General features: G+C 39.7%; 1 protein-coding gene and 1 long non-coding RNA gene across 11 annotated transcripts in view; one reads left to right on the top strand and one right to left on the bottom strand.

The window, feature by feature from the left end:
- Positions 1–20,979, top strand: part of ZNF143 (zinc finger protein 143) — a 60,207-nt gene extending 39,228 nt beyond the window's left edge. For all 4 annotated transcript variants that reach the window (XM_077866528.1, XM_077866527.1, XM_077866526.1 and 1 more), the window contains 5 exons: positions 3,074–3,301; positions 7,629–7,777; positions 10,731–10,892; positions 18,883–19,029; positions 19,979–20,979. In XM_077866528.1, coding sequence (XP_077722654.1) covers positions 3,074–3,301; positions 7,629–7,777; positions 10,731–10,892; positions 18,883–19,029; positions 19,979–20,062 — 770 coding nt within the window. In that variant the 3' untranslated portion in view covers positions 20,063–20,979. The remainder of the gene's footprint in view (positions 1–3,073; positions 3,302–7,628; positions 7,778–10,730; positions 10,893–18,882; positions 19,030–19,978) is intronic.
- LOC144294698 (uncharacterized) overlaps positions 10,707–21,788 on the bottom strand; it is a 35,851-nt gene continuing 24,769 nt past the window's right edge. For all 7 annotated transcript variants that reach the window (XR_013362098.1, XR_013362100.1, XR_013362095.1 and 4 more), the window contains one exon: positions 10,707–10,866. This is a non-coding gene — a long non-coding RNA (uncharacterized LOC144294698). The remainder of the gene's footprint in view (positions 10,867–21,788) is intronic.

Genomic DNA, 21,788 nt, shown 5'->3' with positions numbered 1-21,788 from the left:
TATTATATTCTGGATACAAATCCCTTATCAGATATTTGATTTACAGATTTTTTTTCCTTTTTTGTGGGTTGTCTTTTCACATCCTTGATGGTATCATTTTCAGTACAAAGGTTTTTAATTTCAATGCTGCACTCTGAGAATCTGTTTTTAATGGTTGGGAAGGGAAAGGCCAATGGGAGGCTAAGGCAGGATGTGCATTCGTTTTTCAAGAAGTTGTTTAATGCATTGTCTTGATTACTAGTATTAAGAGTAAGTTTGCAATCATTTAAAATTAAAAGACATTTTTACAGAATGGAACTTTAGTTGCAGTGTTTCCCTGGCTGCATTCCCTGGATCCCTGGGTATCTCTGGAAATCTTTTCAGGGATCTACAATAATCCCTTCCCTTTGGAGAGAGTACATTAACAAATTTTAATATCTGTATGGGCAGAGAAGAAGCTTTAAGAGGATTTAAAGACCATTTGAGTTTTTTTTGTTTTGTTTTGTTTTAAGATTTATTTATTTATTTATTCAGAGAGAGCGAGAGAGAGGCAGAGACACAGGCAGAGGGAGAAGCAGGCTCCATGCAGGAAGCCTGACGTGGGACTCGATCCCGGATCTCCAGGATCACACCCCGGGCTTCAGGTGGCGCTAAACCGCTGCGCCACCGGGGCTGCCCCCCATTTGGTTTTTTTAGAAAAAAAAAAATCACTCAGTCCATATTATAGAAAGAAGTTAAAGGGAAATGAGACCAATGGCGAAGAAAATGAGGGCTGTTAGAATATTCAAAGTAAGTGAGCTAGAGAAATGAAAGACATTGAAGAGGTATCAGCAAGGGACTTGGTGACTCAGTTACTCAAACGAGGCATAAGAAGAACCTATCAATCTAGCTTATGTAATAGGTTAGATGCTATTGGTGAGACGGGGAGAGTAAGTGTCAAAGGGAAGAGAATGCTGTCGGTTTGGAATCTATAGATCTCTGGATATCCCTCCCCCTTGAACTTTTACCAACTGTATAACTGCCTTCATGCTTTGCAAAATTTTTACGCAAAATTTATTATCCAAACTTAAAACCCACTATAACAAGTCTACGTGTGCATCCATTTTTATATGAAAGGAAAAAATTTTAAGTCGCATGTGAGTCTAAGTAAGAGAAAATAGTCCTGAAGTCCTCTTTCCGATATAGTGTCCTATTTTATGCTTACGTTGTGTAATGTGCATTATTGCCATCATGTTCCCTACATTATTAGTCTTCTCTAAGAAACTGGAAAAGCCTGTGAAAATCTAAGAGGCCTGGAAGATTAGAAGAAAAGTTATATTTTGTTACTATAATTTGCATTCCTTTTATATCTTTAAGATATTTGATTTTTAGGTTATAGTACATTTGTGGTGAAGGAAAACAAAATTCCTATCTAGTACTGTATGGTATAATTGTGTTTACAAAAGTATACCTACTGCTGACTTTACTGAATGTTAAGTAATTAGATAATTGGTGTTTGAAGTGCTTCATATTATATAGACATTCTTGGTGGATTATAACACAGGTTCTTAAGAACCTTTGTATAATATTTGGGGAGATTGGCTGGGATTTTTAGATGGGCTGGGAAAACATTTCTCCCACTTAAAGCTAATGGAATATAGACTCATTACCTGAAAGTTTACTGTTCCACATGTCTAACGGGCAAATTACATTCCAGTAAAAGGGATGCCTACATTAAGTTTACCATACTGATCTTTGGAACATTTATATAGAGCAGTGTTCTTAAATGTGACTGCACATTGGATTCACTTTTTAAAAATAGACTTGTTCCCCATATTTTGTCTGCACAATTCTGACATCATTTTATGGGATGAGACCCAGACTTTAGTATATATTTTTTAAAAACCCCAAGTCCAAATCAAATAACCCACCAACCAACCCAGGTCTTTTATATGTGTGCATGATTGAGAATCACTGAAGTAGAGAGATGCAGTACCTAGTTATAATTTTTGGTCTGACCCAAGAGGTTGGTCTGGACTGGAAGAAAAGATTGGCTAATGATCATCAGGTAGATACAGTAAATGCCCACATTATGCTATAAATGAAGTGCAAAGATTCAGCCATGTAAAATGCAATCCATTCCTGCAGAGTTGGTTAGATAGATGCCCTAGTTGAGGCTATGGAAGGCTAGCAGACAGCTCCAAAACTCGTCAAATCCACTTCTATCTTGACTGTGGTTTGGTGCCACCTAGTGGTGGTTTCTATTCCAGCCTAAATATCAACGGGGCAGGTTTTCTGTTGGAATTGCCTACCATTTCCCTGCCTGGCCTTGGCCTCAACGCATCTCTCCCATAATCATTCACCAAGATAAGAACTTTAACCTGCCCTGTTTTGAGAGTGTAGACTGGGCAGAGGAAGGAAGCAATTTCCAAATACTTTATGCTGAAGACTTATTTTACAGATTACATTAGTGTGAGGTTTTACTATTTATGGGTGGTTTTACTGTATTTAGAGCCATGCAAGAAAATACAGTTACCCAAGGAAGGTACAAGATAAGAATAAAGACATGCATGTGTATGCACACATGCATATGCGCATTTTTTTTTCATATGCGCATTTTTGAAATGGAATGTCCTTTTAGGTTTACCAAAGTGTCCAAACTCTTTCTAGTAGACAATCTTTTTTTTATTGTCCTTATAAAACCCTTAGGGAAAGCTCTATTTGTTATAGTAATAATTTTACTTATTGTTATTTTTAATATAGGATTATTAACATCGAGCTGTCTAGTTATACAATAGCTGTCTAGTTAACAATAAATTAGTTTTATCAAAGCTTACAGTAAACTGGGCAACATTTCCTTTTCTCATCCCTTAAAATTAAGGGAAAAGTGGTATTCAGGCATGAGATAAGACTCAGAATGCGGACTACCTTTTGAGCTAAGATGAAACCATAGTTAGGGAGTCTTTTCTTGTGTTCTGCCTCATGGCAGTATAGGATGAGATCTGACAACTACCACTTTTGCCATTAGAGGCTATTTTCCCCCATGGGAGGAATGCAGTGATATGCCTTCATATGTAAAAGTTGTTTTTTGTGTATGTCTGTGTTCTTTCCTTAGGTGAAAAGCCATATGTTTGTACAGTCCCTGGGTGTGACAAAAGGTTTACAGAATATTCCAGTTTGTACAAACATCATGTTGTTCACACTCATTCCAAACCATACAACTGTAACCACTGTGGGAAGACCTACAAGCAGATCTCCACGCTGGCCATGCACAAGCGGACGGCCCACAATGACACTGAGCCCATTGAGGAAGAGCAGGAGGCCTTCTTTGAGCCTCCTCCAGGTGAGCATTCTTTCCAGTAGATCTGTCTCTGTGTTGGGGACTCAACATCCATCATAATTTATGATTCATAGCATTTTCTCAGATGACAGTTTCATTCACAAAATCACACAGACCTATAATTTATAACTGTAAAAAAGTGCTATCAAAGAAAGGGACTTTGTGCTCTGGGATGTTTAAGAAGGGAAGTTGGTCTAGTCTGGGAGGTGTTTTTGTTGTGGTTTTGGTTTTTTTATTTTGTTTTTTTCCCTGTTTAGTTCTCTAATTGAACAGAAGGATTGGGGGGAGTGCCTGGGTGGCTTAGTGGTAGAGCATCTGCCTTTGGCTCAGGTCGTGATCTGGGGTCCTGGGATCGAGAGTCCTACATCAGGCTCCCAGTAGAGAGCCTGCTTCTCCCTCTGCCTGTGTCTCTGCCTCTCTCTGTCTGTCTCTCATGAATAAATAAATAATAAAATCTTAAAAAAAAAAAAAAAAAAACAGAGGATGGGAATAAAGTAGAGTTAAGACACTCAGCTCAAATTGCAGTTTTCCTTCTGAGAAATGGCCAGGCTATGGTACCAGACCTGGTTTTACTTACATATGTGGTGGAGGGTCTTACCTCTTGAATGTGGCTTCTGTTTGGCAAGGAAAGCTGGAATTGTCACTAAAGAAGCCCTGGAACCTGCCCACTTTTAGATCAAGCAAGTGACAGTGGCCTGAATTGTAGGAGCAGAGGAGGACAGATTTGAAAGCATTTGTGTTACCCACTCCTCCCTGTTTGTTGTCTACAGCAGTCTATGCCTTCATTTGAGCTGTGATTGATGTGAATTATTTTGCTGCTTAATAATGTCACCTCTAGGTATAATAGAATGTGAAGGCAAATAGTTGCAATAAATCTCTTGTACAAGCAATGTGAGCTTTCTGGCTTTTTAAACGTATTACAAGTTAGCTAGACCCACTTCTTAAATAGGTTAAAGGAATAGCTACTGCGAGAGAAGTAGAGAGTGGATAGGGGTTGATTAGGTGGAGAGGCGGGGATTTGGTAGGGAGGGGAAATAAGGAGCAAAGGCAAGTGAACATTCAAATGGCACATACAGAAAGCCCTAAGGTTGGAGAGAACCAAATAAATTGGATAGAATAAGAGAAGCCTGGCCAGTGTGGCACATCTGCCTGGGAAGCAGTGTGAAATGAACCTGGAGAGCAAGGTAGGGGCAGCTAGGCTATTTGGGTGCACTGAGGATTTGATCTTAAGCATAAGAGTGGTAAAGCACTCCCAGATAATTTTTAGTGATTTGTGTGCTATTCAGTAGTGTGGCAGGAGACAAAAACATTCATTTTGAAAGAATAAAATCTTGGGGGTAGCCTGGGTAGCTCAGCAGTTTAGCACCGCCTTCAGCCCAGGGCCTGATCCTGGATACCCGGGATCGAGTCCCGCGTCGGGCTCCCTGCATGGAGCCTGCTTCTCCCTCTGCCTTTGTCTCTGCCTCTCTCTTTCTCTGTGTCTCTCATGAATAAATAAGTAAAATCTTTAAAAAAAAAAAAAAAGAAGTCTTGGGAAAAAATATGTTAGAGGGTTACATTCTGTGATTTCAGTTAGATAGCATAGGTAAGTAGGTAAAGGTTTTCTAAAAAACAAAACATAGGCTATCCTACTGTTTCGCTGATTACCTTCTAAATGAAGTAGATTTGAAAATTAAATCATATTTTCCCACTCTTATATTAAAATGTTGAAAACACTTTAGTGAAAGAAGTTGGCTGGAGAATAAGGGAAAGAACAGATCACTCACTACCTGCTGCAGTCATTCCCTGTAGTCCTAATTTGTCTTTTTAGACATTTGCCACATGATAGAAGGTAACAACTCTTTCAGCCCTGGATGCTGTATTTCTAGCACTGTAAGTGTGCATGATTAGATATTCCTGCAACTGCTGGATCCTTGCAGTTAGGAGGCAGGCTTTGTTTTTTTAAACCAGTTTTTTTTTTTTTTTTTTAAACCAGTTTTAATGATGACAAGCTCAGGTTTTAAAATTCTTTTTTAAGCAGCTTCAGTCTCTTCCTGAAAAGTTACTCTTTCAGATGGTCTGAATTTCTTGTATTCTAGAAAATAGTGTAATATAATAACAATACACATTTTGTTAAAGAAATAATAAATTAAGATTGTTTTTCCAAGAATAGGGATGGGTTTGTGTTCCTTTCCTCTCCTATGATTCTCGAGATTTTGTAGCCCATTGGGATAATAGTATATAAATAGCTGTGACACAGAACAGACAGACATGAAGTAATGACTGCCATGGAGATTACACCACCATGACCAGAGCCATATGAGTGCAGTGGCAGCCACTAACTTTGAGAAGTACTCTTAAATTAGCATAAGTCCTTCCTTGAAGGGGGAAAAAAAAACCACCATATTTACCCTCTTTCTGGCTTCATGGGAGGTGGAAAGCAATAGAAGAGAGGGATCAGCAGGCCTCCTGGTTGCCAAGTATAGCAATAATGGACTGTTGAAATTGCTGTTTACTTGCTGGTTCTTTATGAAATAAAGAAGTGGATGGGGGTTCCTGTTCTGTCCCTTATTAAATGATTAACCTTACTGCAAATAATATGCTATTACATTGTCTTTACACAATGTGCACATTGTGTACTGATGACTTGCAATCAATCACTTGTGTTAAAGAGTAAGTAATTTAGTATTAGTAGGTTCTGTTTACACACCATTCCGGTTTTGTGGTTAATGTTTATGAAGATTGTCTTATCATTTTTAACAGCTTCTTAAGTGACCACAAGTACTTAGTGCATTCTTGCCATGTTGAAAGGGTTACTTGCCAGGCAGCCTTTCTGTACAGTACCCACCCCTGCCTCCCATATCCCCCCGCCCCCACACTACCCCAGCATACATGCACAGTATCACATAATTACTCCAATTAAGAATAAAAGAGGTCTCCACAAATTAGAACTTCTTTTTAAAGATTTTATTTATTTATTTGAGAAAGAGAGCAAGCACAAGCAGAGGGAGGAGCAGAGAGAGAGGGAGAAACAGGCTCCCCACTGAGCATGGAGCCCAACCTCAGGCCCATCCCAGGACTGATCATGACTCACGTAGAAGTCAGACACTTAAACAACTGAGCCATCCAGGTGCCTCAAAATTAGTACATTTAAATTTGATGTGGAAAGATATAGTTTGGTCAGCTTTGATTTGGTCTGGCTTTTTACTACAGTGGAGGTAGAAGAACTGGAAGGAGGTGCTAGAAGCCATTTTTATGATTTGGAATATAATATGTATACACTTTAATTTGTACAAGTATTTCTGACATATTTAAAATATGCTCTGTTTTCGAAATGCAAATCAAAACTACACTGTGGTATCACCTCACACCTGGCAGAATGGCTAAAATCAACAACATAAGGAACAATAGGTGTTGGCCAGGACATGGAAAAAAACAACCCTCATCCACTGTTGTTGGGAATGCAAACTGGTATAGCTACTGTGGAAAACAGTATGGAGGTTCCTCAGAAAGTTAAAAATAGAATTATCCTATGATCCAGTTATCATATTACAGGGTATTTACCTAAAGAATACAAAAACAAGAGGGGCGCCTGGGTGACTCAGTTCATTGAGAATCCAACTCTTGATTTTGGCTCAGGTCATGATCTCAGGGTTGTGAGATTGAGCCCCATGCCAAGCTCCATGTTCATCACAGAGTCTACTTGAGATTCTCTCCCTCTGCCCCTCCTCCCACTCCAGCTTCCTTTCTCTCTCTCAAATAAAATCTTTAAAAAAAGAATAATTCAAAAGGATACATGCACTCTTATGTTTACAGCAGCATTATTTACAATAGCCAAGATAGGGAAGCAGCCTGTGTCCGTGAGTATTAGTCAGCTATAAAAAGGAATGAAATCCTGCCATTTACAATGACATGGATGGAGGTAGAGAGTATTATGCTAAGTGAAATAAGTGAGAGAAAGACAAATACCATGTGATTTCACTCATATGTGAAATTTAAGAAACAAAACAAATGAGCAAAGGGAAAAAAAGAGGGATAAACCAAGAAACATTCTTAACTATGCTGAGCAAACTGATGGTTACTGGTGGGGGGCAAGGTGGTGGTGGATGTGTTAAATAGGTGATGAGGATTAAGGAAGGCATTTGTGATGAGCACTGGGTGCTGTATGAAAGCATTGAATCACTATATCGTACACTTGTAACTAGTATGACACTGTATGTTAACTAACTGGAATTACAATTAAAAATTGGGGAAAAATATTCAAAGTGATTTTTTTAAAAAGGGAAAAATATCCTGTTTTCTAAACAACTTGGTTGGTTGGTGAAATAAATGATTCATTTGTTTTAAATAGGTCAAAGTGAAGATGTCCTTAAAGGGTCCCAGATCACATATGTTACAGGTGTGGAAGGGGATGATGTTGTGTCTACACAAGTAGCCACAGTAACCCAGTCGGGATTGAGTCAACAAGTTACACTCATATCCCAGGACGGGACTCAGCATGTGAGTATCCACCAAAAGCCAAATAAATAATATTTCTCTGAACATGGGCATGGAAGGCAGGTTGGGCCCCAACTGAGGAAAGCCTTGAATATCAGCTTATAGACAGTGCTAAAGCTGAAGGTTTTCCAGTAGTCTGCTGTAAGAGACTACATACAGGTACATTAGGGGAGAGAGGATCCTAGTGACTCCAGTGTTCACATGGTGTTATTGGTAGAGTTCAGAGGTGATGTAATAAAAGTTCAGAGCCACAGAGAAATTGAGAGATTGAAAAGTAAAGGATCCATGAGAAAACATAATTCAGAGAAGGGCTAGGATTTAGTAGCTGATTAGATCCAGGAGGTGAGATTGAGAAACCGGCAGAGCCTTGGCTGAAGGAATGAGGATGTGATGGCATCATTAAAAGATCCTGGGAGGGGGATGCCTGGGTGGCTCTGCAGTTTGGTGCCTGCCTTCGGCCCAGGGTGTGATCCTAGAGACCCAGGATCAAGTCCCACATCAGGCTGCCTGCATGGAGCCTGCTTCTCTCTCATCCTGTGTCTATGCCTCTCTCTCTGTATCTCTCATGAATAAATAAATAAAATCTTAAAAAAAAAAAAAAAAGATCCTGGGAGGGGGGGGTGCCTGGCTGGCTCAGTCAGTGGAGCATACAACTCTTGATCTTGTGGTTGTGAGTTCAGGCCCCACATTGAATATAGAGATGACTTAAAAAAAAAAAAAAAAAGATCCTGGGAAGTCAGCAATGGGCACAACTGTAAAATTTCCAGGGTATGGTTCCGTCCCTACCTGGAGTTATGGAAGTTCACACAACTTCCCTCCCAGAATCAATAGACCAAGTATCTTGATTTCCCCAGGGAAAGCAGTATAATGGCTTTTCTCTGAACCATTGTTTTCTAGATGCCACTAGCTTAAAATAATTCAGACTTGATTTCATTTTTAAGCTCCAACTGAGATTGTCTTAGTATCTGGTAGAAATAGGCATATGGAGCTCTTTATCCTCTTGTAACTGCCTCTTCCACAGGGAGCTCTCTCCTTCCCTGCCTCTCTCAGAGCTCACCTCCCATGATGAACCTGCCCTCTGCGTTGATAACTATTACTATGCTGATGTTAACTAGGAGGCAGAACATATTTAGGTTTGGAAAGTTCAGGGTACTTATGCCATCTCATTCATGCCCGTCCTCCTCACTTTTGACAGCACTAATTATGCTCACAGTAGTCTTTGTCCACTGATTGCCATGCAAGATTAAACATATTTACTAACCCAGTTTTAGTTTAGCATCAAGCCTAAGACTTTCTTGAATTAGATCAACACGACAGAGGCCCTCTTGAAGTCACCTCCCTCCCTCCTGACACAGGATAATTTCTCACTACAGCCTGCCCCGCCCCGCCCCCCCCCCCCCACGCCCCAAACAGATAAGGCAGTTTCTTTCATAAGAGGCAGCCTGTTCCGTTGCTGGATAATTCTATTGTTTATCAGACTGGAACCTACTGCTATGTCAGCCACTCCTGGCTCCTCTCTGACCAGATAAAATGAGCTTTATCCCCCTTCATGTGTTCCAAAAGAGCTGTTTTCCTTATCCTGATGTATTTTCTCCAGATGTAACCTTCCCATTTCCTTCAAGGATTAAATTTCTCTTCCATTCCTTTATAAAATTAAATAGCAGCTATTGAATTCTACCCAATGCCAGATATTTTGGTAGGCTGAGTGTGGGGAGTACAGAAAGTGGGGGTGGGTATCATAGTCTAGTAGGAGAGAGATATTCCTAAGCGAACAATAACTTCTTATAATGATGGGTATATAATTGAGGGATGTGTAAAGTACAGCAGCAGTCTGGAGGAAGTAGTAAATGATTCTTCCTGAAGGAATCTTGGAAGCCATTATGGAGAGTGGCCATTTAGTTGGATCTTGAAGAATTTTCATGAGTCTGGCAGGCAGAGTGAAGGAAAGGGAGAAGTCACAAAGATATAACAATACGATACTCTGGGACAGTGAACAATTAGTTGTGGCTGGGAGTACCAGATGCTGGTTTGGATGTAGTGGAAGATGAGTCTGGAGAAGCCACATTGTGAAAGGTCATGAATGCCATGTAAGAAGTCTGAACTCTAATGATGGGGGGCGGGGGGTCACTGGTGATTTAAGCAGGGAGCATAATAAAATTTGTTTTCTTAGAAAGGTGCCTAAGTAGAGGATGGTTTAGGTAAGGGTTAGACTGGATACCTAGAAAGAAGTTGTATGGTTACCAGAAGTCAGATGAGAGGAAAATAAGGACCTAAATTGGCCGTAGAGATGGAGAGGAGAAAATGTATCTAAGAAATAGTCAGTTTTGGGGGGCAGCCCCAGTGGCTCAGCAGTTTAGCACTGCCTTCAGCCCAGGGCCTGATCCTGGAGACCCAGGATCTAGTCCCACATCGGGCTCCCTGCATGGAGCCTGCTTCTCCCTCTGCCTGTGTCTCTGACTCTCTCTGTATCTCTCATGAATAAATAAATAAAATCTTTAAAAAAAAAAAAAGAAAAGAAAGAAAGAAGGAAAGAGTCGGTTTTAGAATGCGTAGCTGGCTCAGTATGTGGAACACATGACCCTTGAGCTCGGGGTTGACTTCAAACTATACGTTTAGTGTGGAGATTTCTTGAAAATAAAATCCTCAAAAAAGAAAATAAATAGTTTTTCTGATTTTTTTCTAAAAGAGTTTATTCCATTATAGAATTCTTATTTGCTCCCCTAGAGTAGACTTAGGCAAGGATTAGACCTAGTCCTTAATAAAGATTACCAAATATTGGGTGTGCCTGGGTGACTCAGTCAGTAGAACATGCAACTCTTGATCCTCAGGGTCATGAGTTCGAGCCCCTCATTGGGTGTAGAACTTACTTAAAAGTTGTGGGGTTTTTTGTCTTTTTTGGGGTTTTTTTTGGCAAATATGACAAGAAACTGACTTGTAAAACACATTTTTATTGCAGGTCAACATATCTCAAGCTGACATGCAAGCCATTGGCAATACTATCACAATGGTAACGCAGGATGGCACACCCATCACAGTCCCGGCTCATGATGCAGTCATCTCTTCAGCAGGAACACACTCTGTTGCTATGGTTACTGCGGAGGGCACAGAAGGGCAGCAGGTAATCGCTATTTTCTTTTATATGAATCAATATAGTACATAGATCAATATCATAACTGTTACATAGATATGCAGTGCGATATGGTGGTTAAGCACACAAACTTTGGATTGAATCCCAGCTTTACAGCTTATTAGCCATATAAGCCTCTGAGTCTCAGGTTTTCCTCCTGTGTAAAATAGGAGTGATTGTTGCATCCACACCAGAAAGTTGCCATAAGGATTGAATGAGATAATGCGTATAAAATACTTCATTAAATAATTAAATAAATAAATAAATAAATAAAATGCTTTATATAAAGCCCAGGTGTATCTTAAGTGTTCATTAGTGGTAGCTAGCTCCTCCTATCATCATCCTCAGATATTTAGGAAAAATTCATTTGCAAAATTTATTTTATTTAATATTTTGAATATGTAATATATTCACATAGTTCAGAAATCAAAAAGTATATAAAAATCTTCCTTCCATCCCTACCTCCATCAACCCAGTCCTTGCCCTTGCAGAGATAATCCACTGTTACTAGTTTTTTGTGTAGTCTTCCAACAATTCATGAAGCACATACAAATAGAAAGTCATCCCCCCACCTTCCTTTTTTTCTTATGGTAGTAAACTATACTGTTCTTCACCTTATTTTTTTTTTTTTTAAACTTAACCAAACATCTAGAAAATATTTCTATTTCATTATACAGAGAGCTTCCTTATTTTTTAAAACTATATCGTATTTCACTATATGAACACCATAATTAAAGTCTTGTGCTGTTTCAAACAACATGTAACTTTGTGCTCATGTGATTTTACATGTGTGTGAGTATGTCTGCTAGGTAAATCCTAGAGTGCAATTGCTGGGTGAAAAGATAATGTGCATTTGTTTTTTGTTTTTTGTTTTGTTTTTTAAGGTTTATTTATTTATTTATGAGAGACACAGAAATAAATAGGCAGAGACATAGGCAGAGGGAGAAGCAGGCTCCATGCAGGGAGCCCGATGTGGGACTTGATTCTGGGACTGCAGGATCACACCCCGAGCCTAAGGCAGATGCCCAACCGCTGAGCCACCCAGGCGTCCCGATAATGTGCATTTGTAATTGTGATAAGTGGTGCCAAACTTCCCTTCTTGTGAAGAGGTTGTACTAATCCACATTACCACCATCAGCATTCGAGACTGCCTCTTTCTTTTCTGTATAATCAACACAATGGTATCAAACTTTTGAATTTTTGCCAATCTAATATATTTCTTTGTAGTTTTAATTTTTCAGTTCCCATAAAGACATGATATTAATACATTTTACAATGGTTCTTGTACTATGCTGAAAGCAATGTTGAGATTCACTGCAGCTGCCTTTACCATGTTCAATGAAAAAGTGTCAAAATTAGTAACTCTCATTCTTCATAAATTAATTTATAAGTTCAATACCATCACAATCAAAATTCCAGCAGACTTTTTTGAAGATATTAAATAATTTCATTTTAAAATTTACATGAAATGGAAATGATCTATGATAAAACACTCTTGAAAAAACGAACAAAGTTGAAAGTCTTCTATACCTTGAAATACAAAACTCAGAATTTTAAAGCTTCTGGAAGAAAAGTGAATATTTTTGTAACCTTAGGGTAAAGATTTCATAGGATGAAAAAATGCATATCAATTTTAAAAAGCCAATATATTGGACTTCATCAAAATTAATTCTGCTCACCAAAAGACAACATTAAGAAAAAGATTAGATGAGGGATCCCTGGGTGGCGCAGTGGTTTAGCGCCTGCCTTTGGCCCAGGGCGCGATCCTGGAGACCTGGGATCGAATCCCACGTCAGGCTCCTGGTGCATGGAGCTTGCTTCTCCCTCTGCCTATGTCTCTGCCTCTCTCTCTCTCTGTGTGTGACTATCATAAATAAATAAAAATTTAAAAAAAAAAAAAGAAAAAGAAAAAGATTAGATGAGCCTCAGACTGGGAAAAATATCTTCACACTATATATATATATATATATCGGACACTGGATTTGTATGGAAAATATATATAACAAATTTCTACAACTCAATAAAAATGAGCAAAATAGATAAAAATTTTTTAAAAGATTTTATTTATTTATTCATGAGAGACACACAGAGAGAGAAGTGGAGCGAGAAGCAGGCTCCTCGGTCCCAGATTCTGGGATCACGCCAGGAGCTGAAGGCAGACGCTCAACTGCTGAGCCACCTAGGCATCCCAATAAAATTTTTTTTTAAATGAGCAAATCATTTGCTCATTTGAACAGACCTCTTACAAAAGAAGGTACAAGGGGATCCCTGGGTGGCGCAGTGGTTTAGCGCCTGCCTTTGGCCCAGGGCGCGATCCTGGAGACCCGGGATCGAATCCCACGTCAGGCTCCCGGTGCATGGAGCCTGCTTCTCCCTCTGCCTGTGTCTCTGCCTCTCTCTCTCTCTGTGTGTGACTATCATAAATAAATAAAAAAAAAAAAAAAAAAAAAAGAAGGTACAAGAATGGCCAATAACATAAAAAAAATGCTCAAGTCTTTAGTTATCAAAGAAATGCAAATTAAAATCACAATAAGAGGGGCAGGGCCCCCGTGGCTCAGCGGTTTAACGCCGCCTTCAGCCCAGGGCCTGATCCTGGAGACCTGGGATCCAGTCCCATGTTGGGCTCCCTGCATGGGGCCTGCTTCTCCCTCTGCCTGTGTCTCTGCGCCTCTCTCTCTGTCTCTCATGAATAAATAAATAAAACCTTTAAAAAATAAATAAATAAAAATAAAATCACAATAATATATCACCATTTCAGACACAGGAAAATGACTAAACAGAAAAGACTAACATTTGGTAAAAATGTGAAGCAACTAGGACATTCGTACATGCTCGGGGGAGTGTAAAATACAACTGGTTTGAAAAACTGTTTGGTGGTTTCTTAGACCCATGACCCAGCAATTCCACTAGAATACATATTGTATGATGTCACTTATATGGAATCCAAGAACAGACAAAACAAATCTATGGTGATAGAAATCAGAAAATGCTGCTTGACTGGGGGAAAGAAATTGATGGGATAGAATATGAAAGGAACTCCTCTCTATTTTGTTTTAGGTGGTGGTTCCATAGATGTATCTAACTGTCAAAACTCAACAGAACACCTAATGATTTATGCATTTTTATTGTTTGCTAATTATGCCCTATGCAAAAACAGAAACAAAAGTGAAATCCAGGGCAGCCTGGGTGGCTCAGCGGTTTAGTGCCGCCTTCAGCCCAGGGTGTGATCCTGGAGACCCGGGATCGAGTCCCACATCAGGCTCCCTGCAGGATCCTGCTTCTCCCTCTGCCTGTGTCTCTGCATCTCTCTCTCTCTGTGTCTCTCATAAATAAATGGATAAAATCTTTTAAAAAAGTGAAACCCAACCACTAGCTTTCAGGCTGTCTTTCGGAATGGCCCCAGTCCTTTCCATGGATGTAGGATTCCTATTTAGATGTATAGCACAGCTTGGGTAAATACAGTTGTACCAGTTACAGTTGCAGGTCTAGAAGGATAGTAACCCTAAAGCAAACATTCTTTTGTAGTTTATCTGTGGCCTGGAGACTAAGAAGATTTTCAGGAGAGGCAGCTTTGAGGGCTGGAATGAAGCCAGGCAGCTTCCAGCAACCAGGGATATCACAATAAGAGTGGGGGTTTTATTTGAGGACCAGATGCTGCCACTGCTCCTTCTGTTGCAACTATAGGCCATTGGGCAAATGTTGATTATCCACTTGGTGTGTTCCAGACACCACCTGTGAATTATCTGTAATGCTTAAATTGCCTAACTTCTGTACATGCATGAGAAGAAAGCAATTGGTCCTTCACTGGCCTTTTTTTTTTTTTTAATTAAGGTAATTGCATTTCTTAGACTCAGTTTTCCAGTGCCTCTAGAAGCCTACCTAGCAAATATAGACAGAAGAGTCTATGCTCTCCATCTATTTTAATTTGAGATGATAAAAGTAATACATATTCCCAATGTATTAGAATAGAAAGCCTAGGGGATCCCTGGGTGGCTCAGCGGTTTGGCGCCTGCCTTCGGACCAGGGCGCGATCCTGGAGTCCCGGGATCGGGTCCCACACCAGGCTCCCTGCATGGAGCCTGTTTCTCCCTCTGCCTGTGTCTCCGCCTCTCTCTCTCTCTCTCTCTCTGTACTCTCATGAATAAATAAAAATAAAATCTTAAAAAAAAAAAAAGTAAAACGCTGGTTTAAAAAAAAAAAAAAAAAGAATAGAAAGCCTAGAAATAAACCCTCACATATATAGTCAATTAAATTTCAACAATTAAAATTTGACCATTCAATGGAAAGGATAGTCTTTTAAACAAATGGTGATAGATGGGGCTCTTGGGTGGCTCAGTGATTGAGCGTCTATGCCTTTGGCTCAGGGCGTGATCCCGGAGCCCCAGGATCGAGTCCCACATCGGGCTTCTTGCATGGAGCCTGCTTCTCCTTCCTCTACCTATGTCTCTGCCTTTCTTTGTCTATGTCTCCATGAATAAATAAATAAATTAATTAATTAATTAAAACAAATGGTGATAGAAAAACTATATCCACATGAGAATGAAGTTGGACCATTACCTTATACCACATGTAAAAATTAACTCAAAATGTATTAAAGACCTAATTTAAGAGCTAAAACTGTATAATGCTTAGAAGAAAACATAGATGAAAATCTTCATGACGTCAGATTAGGGAATCATTTCTTACGTATGATACCAAAAGCAGAGGCAATGAAAGAAATAGATAAATTTACCACGTTCAAAATTTAAAACTTTAACTAACTAGAATTTAAATAAAAATTTGAAAATGGAAAAAAAAATTAAAAACATCATGCATGAGAGGCCAGGAACAGGAGAGTGAAAAGACAACCTATATAATGAGAGGACATATTTGCAAATTATATATCTGATAGGGATGAATATTTGGAATAGATAAAGACTTCCTATAACTCAACAATAACAAAACCTGCAAGCAAACCCAATTTAAACAAGAGCAAACTCAAAATCTGCTATCATTGGGGAATAGACATTTCTCTAAGAAGATTTAGAAATGGCCAATTACCACATGAAAAGATGCTCAACATCATTAGTTATCAGGGAAATAAAAATCAAAACCACACTGATAAACCACTCCCCCCCATTAGGTTAGGCTATCATCCAAAAGACAGTAACAAGTGTTGCCGAGGATACAGAAAAATTGGAACTCCGGTGCATTGGTCATAGGAATATTAAATGGTGCGAGTACTGTGGAAAAGTTGAACATAGGGGCATCTAAGTGGCTCAGTTGGTAAAGTGTCTGACTCTTGGTTTTAGGTCAGGTCATAATCTCAGGGTTGTGAGATTGAGCTCTATGTGGGGCTCTGCACTGAGCGTGGAACCTGCTTAGGATTCTGTCTCTCTCTTCCTCTCCCTCTGCCCCTCCCCTCTGCTCGCACTTTCTATCTTCTCTCTAAAATAAATAAGTAAAATATTTTACAAAAATACTGAACATAAAAAAAAAATACTGAACATAGTTGGGCACCTGGCTGGCTCAGTTCATAGAATGTGCGACTCTTGATCTTGGGGTCATGAGTTCAAGACCCACGTTGGGCAGAGCTTACTTTAAAAACGTTAAACATAGAATTACATATGATCTTATAATTCCACTTATAGATATATATCCAAAAGAATTAAAAATAGAGACAAACTCAAAATCTGCTATCATTGGGGCACTTGTGGCAGGTTCAGTCAATGGAGCATGTGACTCTTGATCTCAGGGTTGTGAGTTCAAGCCCCACATTGGGTGTAGAAATTACTTAAAAATAACATCTAAAAAAAACCTATACCCTTTTGATGTTAAAATAACTAGTCTCAGCATTTAGGACTACTTAGCTTTGTGTGTATACAGAGTTAGGATTATAATTTTGTGCTTGTCATCCACCTAACACTGCATTCTGAGTACTTTCTCATACCAATTAAATGTTTTGTTTTGTTTTTTTAAAGATTTTATTTATTTATTCATGAGAGAGTCAGAGAGAGAGAGAGAGAGAGAGAGAGAGAGAGAGAGAGGCAGAGACACAGGCAGAGGGAGAAGCAGGGAGCCAGATGTGAGACTCGATCCCAGGTCTCCAGGATCATGCCCTGGGCTGAAGGCAGCTAAACCACTGAGCCACCCGGGCTGCCCTTAAACGTTTTTATAAAAGGATTTTTATCATTTGTAAGATAATCTCATCAAATGGGATTTATTCATTCCACATACAGAAATTGCTTATATTCATAGGAACAGATTCTAGACATGGAATTATTGAATTAATGGTATATTTTAAGCTGTTTGCTACATACTGCGAAATTGTTTTCCAAAAAGTTTAACAATTATGCCATGGGCCTAAAAGCTTCCTTGTTTCCCTGTACTCTTTCTGCTAGTATGGAGGATTTTTTTTTATACTTGCATAATTCACAAGCAAAAGTTGAATTCTGTTTTTATTGTCATTTGAGCACTAATGAGGTTTTTCATATCAGCCCACAATCTGTTTTTTCTTAATTGAGGTAAAATTTACACATCATAAAACTTACAGATCTTAAACTTACATTTCAATGAGTTGTTAAACATGTGCTCTCATATAACCACCATCCCAAACAAGATAGAGAACATTTCCATCACCCCAGAAAGTTCCCTTGTGACCCCTTCCTTTCAATCTCCACCCCTTTCAGTTTTCCTTCTTAAATGGAAATCTAATTTTAAATGAAACAAGTAAACAGGAGAAAATAGTATATTACCTACCACTTACCCCAACTCAAGAATAAATAGACCTTTGAGATCTGAATTCCCACATGTATAACTTCCCAAGCAGCCACTTAAGATAGGCATAGTCTCATCTGCCCTGGTTAATGAGCCTGGTGTAGCAGATCCACTGTCCAGTGTCCTCTACCCCGTTGTGTCACTGGTTCACTAAGCTTAGATAAGGTCTTTCTGAGCCTCAACCTCTTTTTTTTTTTTTTTTTTAATTTTTATTTATTTGTGATAGTCACAGAGAGAGAGAGAGAATGAGGCAGAGACACAGGCAGAGGGAGAAGCAGGCTCCATGCACCGGGAGCCCGACGTGGGATTCGATCCCGGGTCTCCAGGATCGCGCCCTGGGCCAAAGGCAGGCGCCAAACCGCTGCGCCACCCAGGGATCCCTGAGCCTCAACTTCAAGTAACAAAGAGTCCAGGAGCACGTGGGTGGCTCAGTCGGCTCAAGTGTCTGACTCTTGATTTCAGCTCAGGTCACAATCCTTGGGGTCATGGGATTGAGCCCTGTGTGGGGCTCCCCGCTCAGCAGGTAATCTGCTGGAGATTCTTTCCCTCTGCCCCTCCCCCTACTCTCTATAAAATAAATAAATCTTTATTTTTTTTAATAAATAAATCTTTTTTTTTTTTTAAAGATTTTATTTATTTATTCATGATAGTCACACAGAGAGAGAGAGAGAGAGGCAGAGACATAGGCAGAGGGAGAAGCAGGCTCCATGCAGGGAGCCCGATGTGGGATTCGATCCCGGGTCTCCAGGATCGCGCCCTGGGCCAAAGGCAGGCGCCAAACCGCTGCGCCACCCAGGGATCCCTTAATAAATAAATCTTTAAAAAAAAAAAAGAAGAAGCACTGTCGAGAATAGATAATATATAAATTCTCTTCCAGCTCTAGGCTTCTACAAGCCAGTGGTCAGAAGGGAATTTTTCCTTTCAAATCCAAAGACAGTCCCACGCATTAAATGAAGTTTAATTAGGGCAGCCTGGGTGGCTCAGCGGTTTAGCACCGCCTTCGGCCCAGGACCTGATCCTGGAGTCCCAGGATCGAGTCCCACGTCGGGCTCCCTGCATGGAGCCTGCTTCTCCCTCTGCCTGTGTCTCTGCCTCTCTCTCTCTCTCTCTCTCTCTGTGTGTGTGTGTGTGTGTCTCATGAATAAATAAATAAAATCTTTAAAAAAAAACAAATAAATGAAGTTTAATTAATCATAGCTTTACTTCCATGTACTTTTTGTTTAAGGTTGCGATTGTGGCTCAGGACTTGGCAGCATTCCACACTGCCTCATCGGAAATGGGGCACCAACAGCACAGCCATCACCTAGTAACCACGGAAACCAGACCCCTGACCTTAGTGGCAACATCCAACGGCACCCAGATTGCAGTTCAGGTGAGTGCAGTGACCGCCATCCTCGGCGACAGCAGGACTACTTCATATCTCTCAGCCTTGTGCGCTGTGCTTTATTCATAACCTTTTCAGGAAGCAGGCACAGAATAATCTATGGCACTGAGCTACTTGAAGAAAACTGCTGTGTTTGAGGAGGACTCAAAGATACCAGCACTTTGTTCTCTATTATCTTTGTATATTTTAGAGTAATTTACAGGAGGAAAAATAAAGCTTCTGGTATTCCGGCGTGCCCCTAGCCAGCCATCTTTACTTTCAAAATAAGTCTAATTAGGCAGGCTTCTATAAAGCACTTGAAGAGCTACTTCTTGGAGACAAACTGAGTGTAAACACAGACCCTAAGTTAGTCCCCTGGTGAGAATCAGTCACTGCTCAGCTGTAGTTTATGTTGGGGGGACATCAGAAGGCAGAAAAAACTATTGTCAGGTCCCTGGACTGAAGCAGAGAGTCTAGAATGCTAGGTGCAGATTATCGTTCCTTGGAAAGAGTTGTTTTTCATTTATTTAGTTGGAGAAGAGTTAGCACATGCTCAGGAAAATGCCAACCATTGGTTTTAAGTTAGTTTATGGGCATAGAAGCTAAAGGCTCCGGAAGCTCTCTAAATGCCTCCATTGGAAGAGATGAGCATCTTTTGTCTGTTGCAGGAGTGAAGGTTTATCAAAATCCTAAGAAATCTACTACATTATTCTCCTGCAAGAATTCTGTGTGTGTGTGCTCTTTTTTTGTTTTGTTTTGTTTCGGGTTTTTTGTTTGTTTGTTTCTTTGTGTGTGTGTGTGTGTGTGTGTGTGTGCGCGTGCGCGTGCTCTTAATGATGGGATCAGCCATAGTATCTTAAATAGGTCCAGGTGTCAGAACTACAGAGAGAACTCTTCCTTCATATACTGTTTCTTTGGTATTATCTTGACTATGGCTTTGTGGTTGTTCCTGTTTCAGCTTGGAGAACAGCCATCTCTGGAAGAAGCCATTAGAATAGCATCTAGGATCCAACAAGGAGAAACGCCAGGGTTGGATGATTAATCCTCAGAACAGTGGAACATTACTACAGCAGGAGGAGCCTTTCATCTTCAGGCAGCAGACATCCATGAACCCGGGTCCAGGAAAATTAGAACTTTTCCATTCCTGAAATACTGTACACAATTTTATGCAAGAGTGAGAACATTTTATTCTTGACACTTTTGTGTATATAATTCTTGGAATAGATTCCCAAACTGATTCATTGTGTACAAGGATGTATGAAATTAGGGCAATACAGTAAATTTTCATATTACTCTTTTATCAGTTGGCAAACTCCTAGAGTCTACATGCAAGATTGGTGGAGTCTAATGGAGCCTTACAATGGATTTTTAACTTACTGTGAAAAAAATAAAGGCTGTATCTAAAACGTTAAAGGTTCTATACTTTAAACAATCAATTCCAAAAGCCATCATAGATAATAACGGATATAAAGCCTTTGAATATTTCCCCAAGTTAAGAGGGTGTCTGCAGTTTTTGTTCTACTGTATTCTTGTATGTTTTTATTTGTACCTCACGGTTTGAAGACCATTCATTACAGTTTTCCATCCCTGTTAAAATATCAACTCTTCAAGTGGAAATGCTAATTAAATTGAATTGGATCCATCACATTGGATTATGTATAAAATGACAAAGTTTGGTTATTTAAAATTAAAAAGTTAAATCCAGTGCTTTGGTTTTGTTAAAGATTTTACTTAGCGTTCAGTTTTTTGTTAATGTTTTTAAAAAATAATGAACTATCAAAGTTTGACCACAGGCTGGAGCCCGGGATAACAGTGCTGTAATTGAAAATGGCTTTACTCTGAAAATTAGGTTAGTGGGTTGGTGTAAATTATTTATTTTTGCTTATGTACTTTTGTTTTAAAGCTTATTTACCCTAAAGTTTATTATTAATTTTGAATACAGCAATTTTTTAAATGTTACCTTTACCTTTGTTTTATTAAATTGGGGTGGGGTGGGGGAGATTGTGGCAGAAAATACCCCAAATGGCATCGATTATAACCCTGCACACACAGATTGAGAGTACATCGCATTTATCAAGCACAGAATAAGTTATCTTTTCATACATTTTTACGTACTTAAAACAATTTTGTGAGATATATGGGATTTATTATCCCCATTTGTACAAGGGGAAACAGTTTCCAGAGAAGTTAAAAGTCTCACCCAGGGCCTCCGGCTGTGAAGAGGCAGGACAAAGAGGCAGGACAAAGAGGCAAGACCCAGACTTTCCAACTGCATGCCCGTGTGCCTTCCCCACACCTCCCCACACCTCCCCACACCGCAGAGATTATCAGGAGGCACTCTGGGGTTTTCCGATTGCCTCATGACCTGAGCACTTGAAAAACCATGTCTAATGTCAGAAATTCAGCTTAGTCCACCAAGGTCCCAAAAAAGGGGGGCGGGGGAGGGAAGGTTCGTCCTGCAGTAATCACTCCTTTCCGTGGTTCACTGTGCTTTGTTTGCCAGAGAGCTGAAATTGAAATGCGCCTTGTGTTTCATTTCAAGCTTTACAGTAAAAAGGGGGGAAATGTTGCACTGTTTTATTTAATATAGATGTTATCTTTGATGAGGTTCTTTGAAGTCTTGGCTAAAAAGGGTCATGACTTAGTCATCTGAAATGGGAAACCCTTCAGGGTTGGGCAGGGGACGAGTTGCTTTCCCTTCAAAGCCTCTCATAGATATTCAACATTAGAAAAGGCCTTAGTCATACACACAGGTCCAGTCTTCACTC

This window comes from Canis aureus, chromosome 23, assembly GCF_053574225.1.
Source record: "Canis aureus isolate CA01 chromosome 23, VMU_Caureus_v.1.0, whole genome shotgun sequence".
NCBI lineage: Eukaryota > Metazoa > Chordata > Mammalia > Carnivora > Canidae > Canis > Canis aureus.
This window is presented reverse-complemented; position numbering and strand designations above follow the sequence as displayed.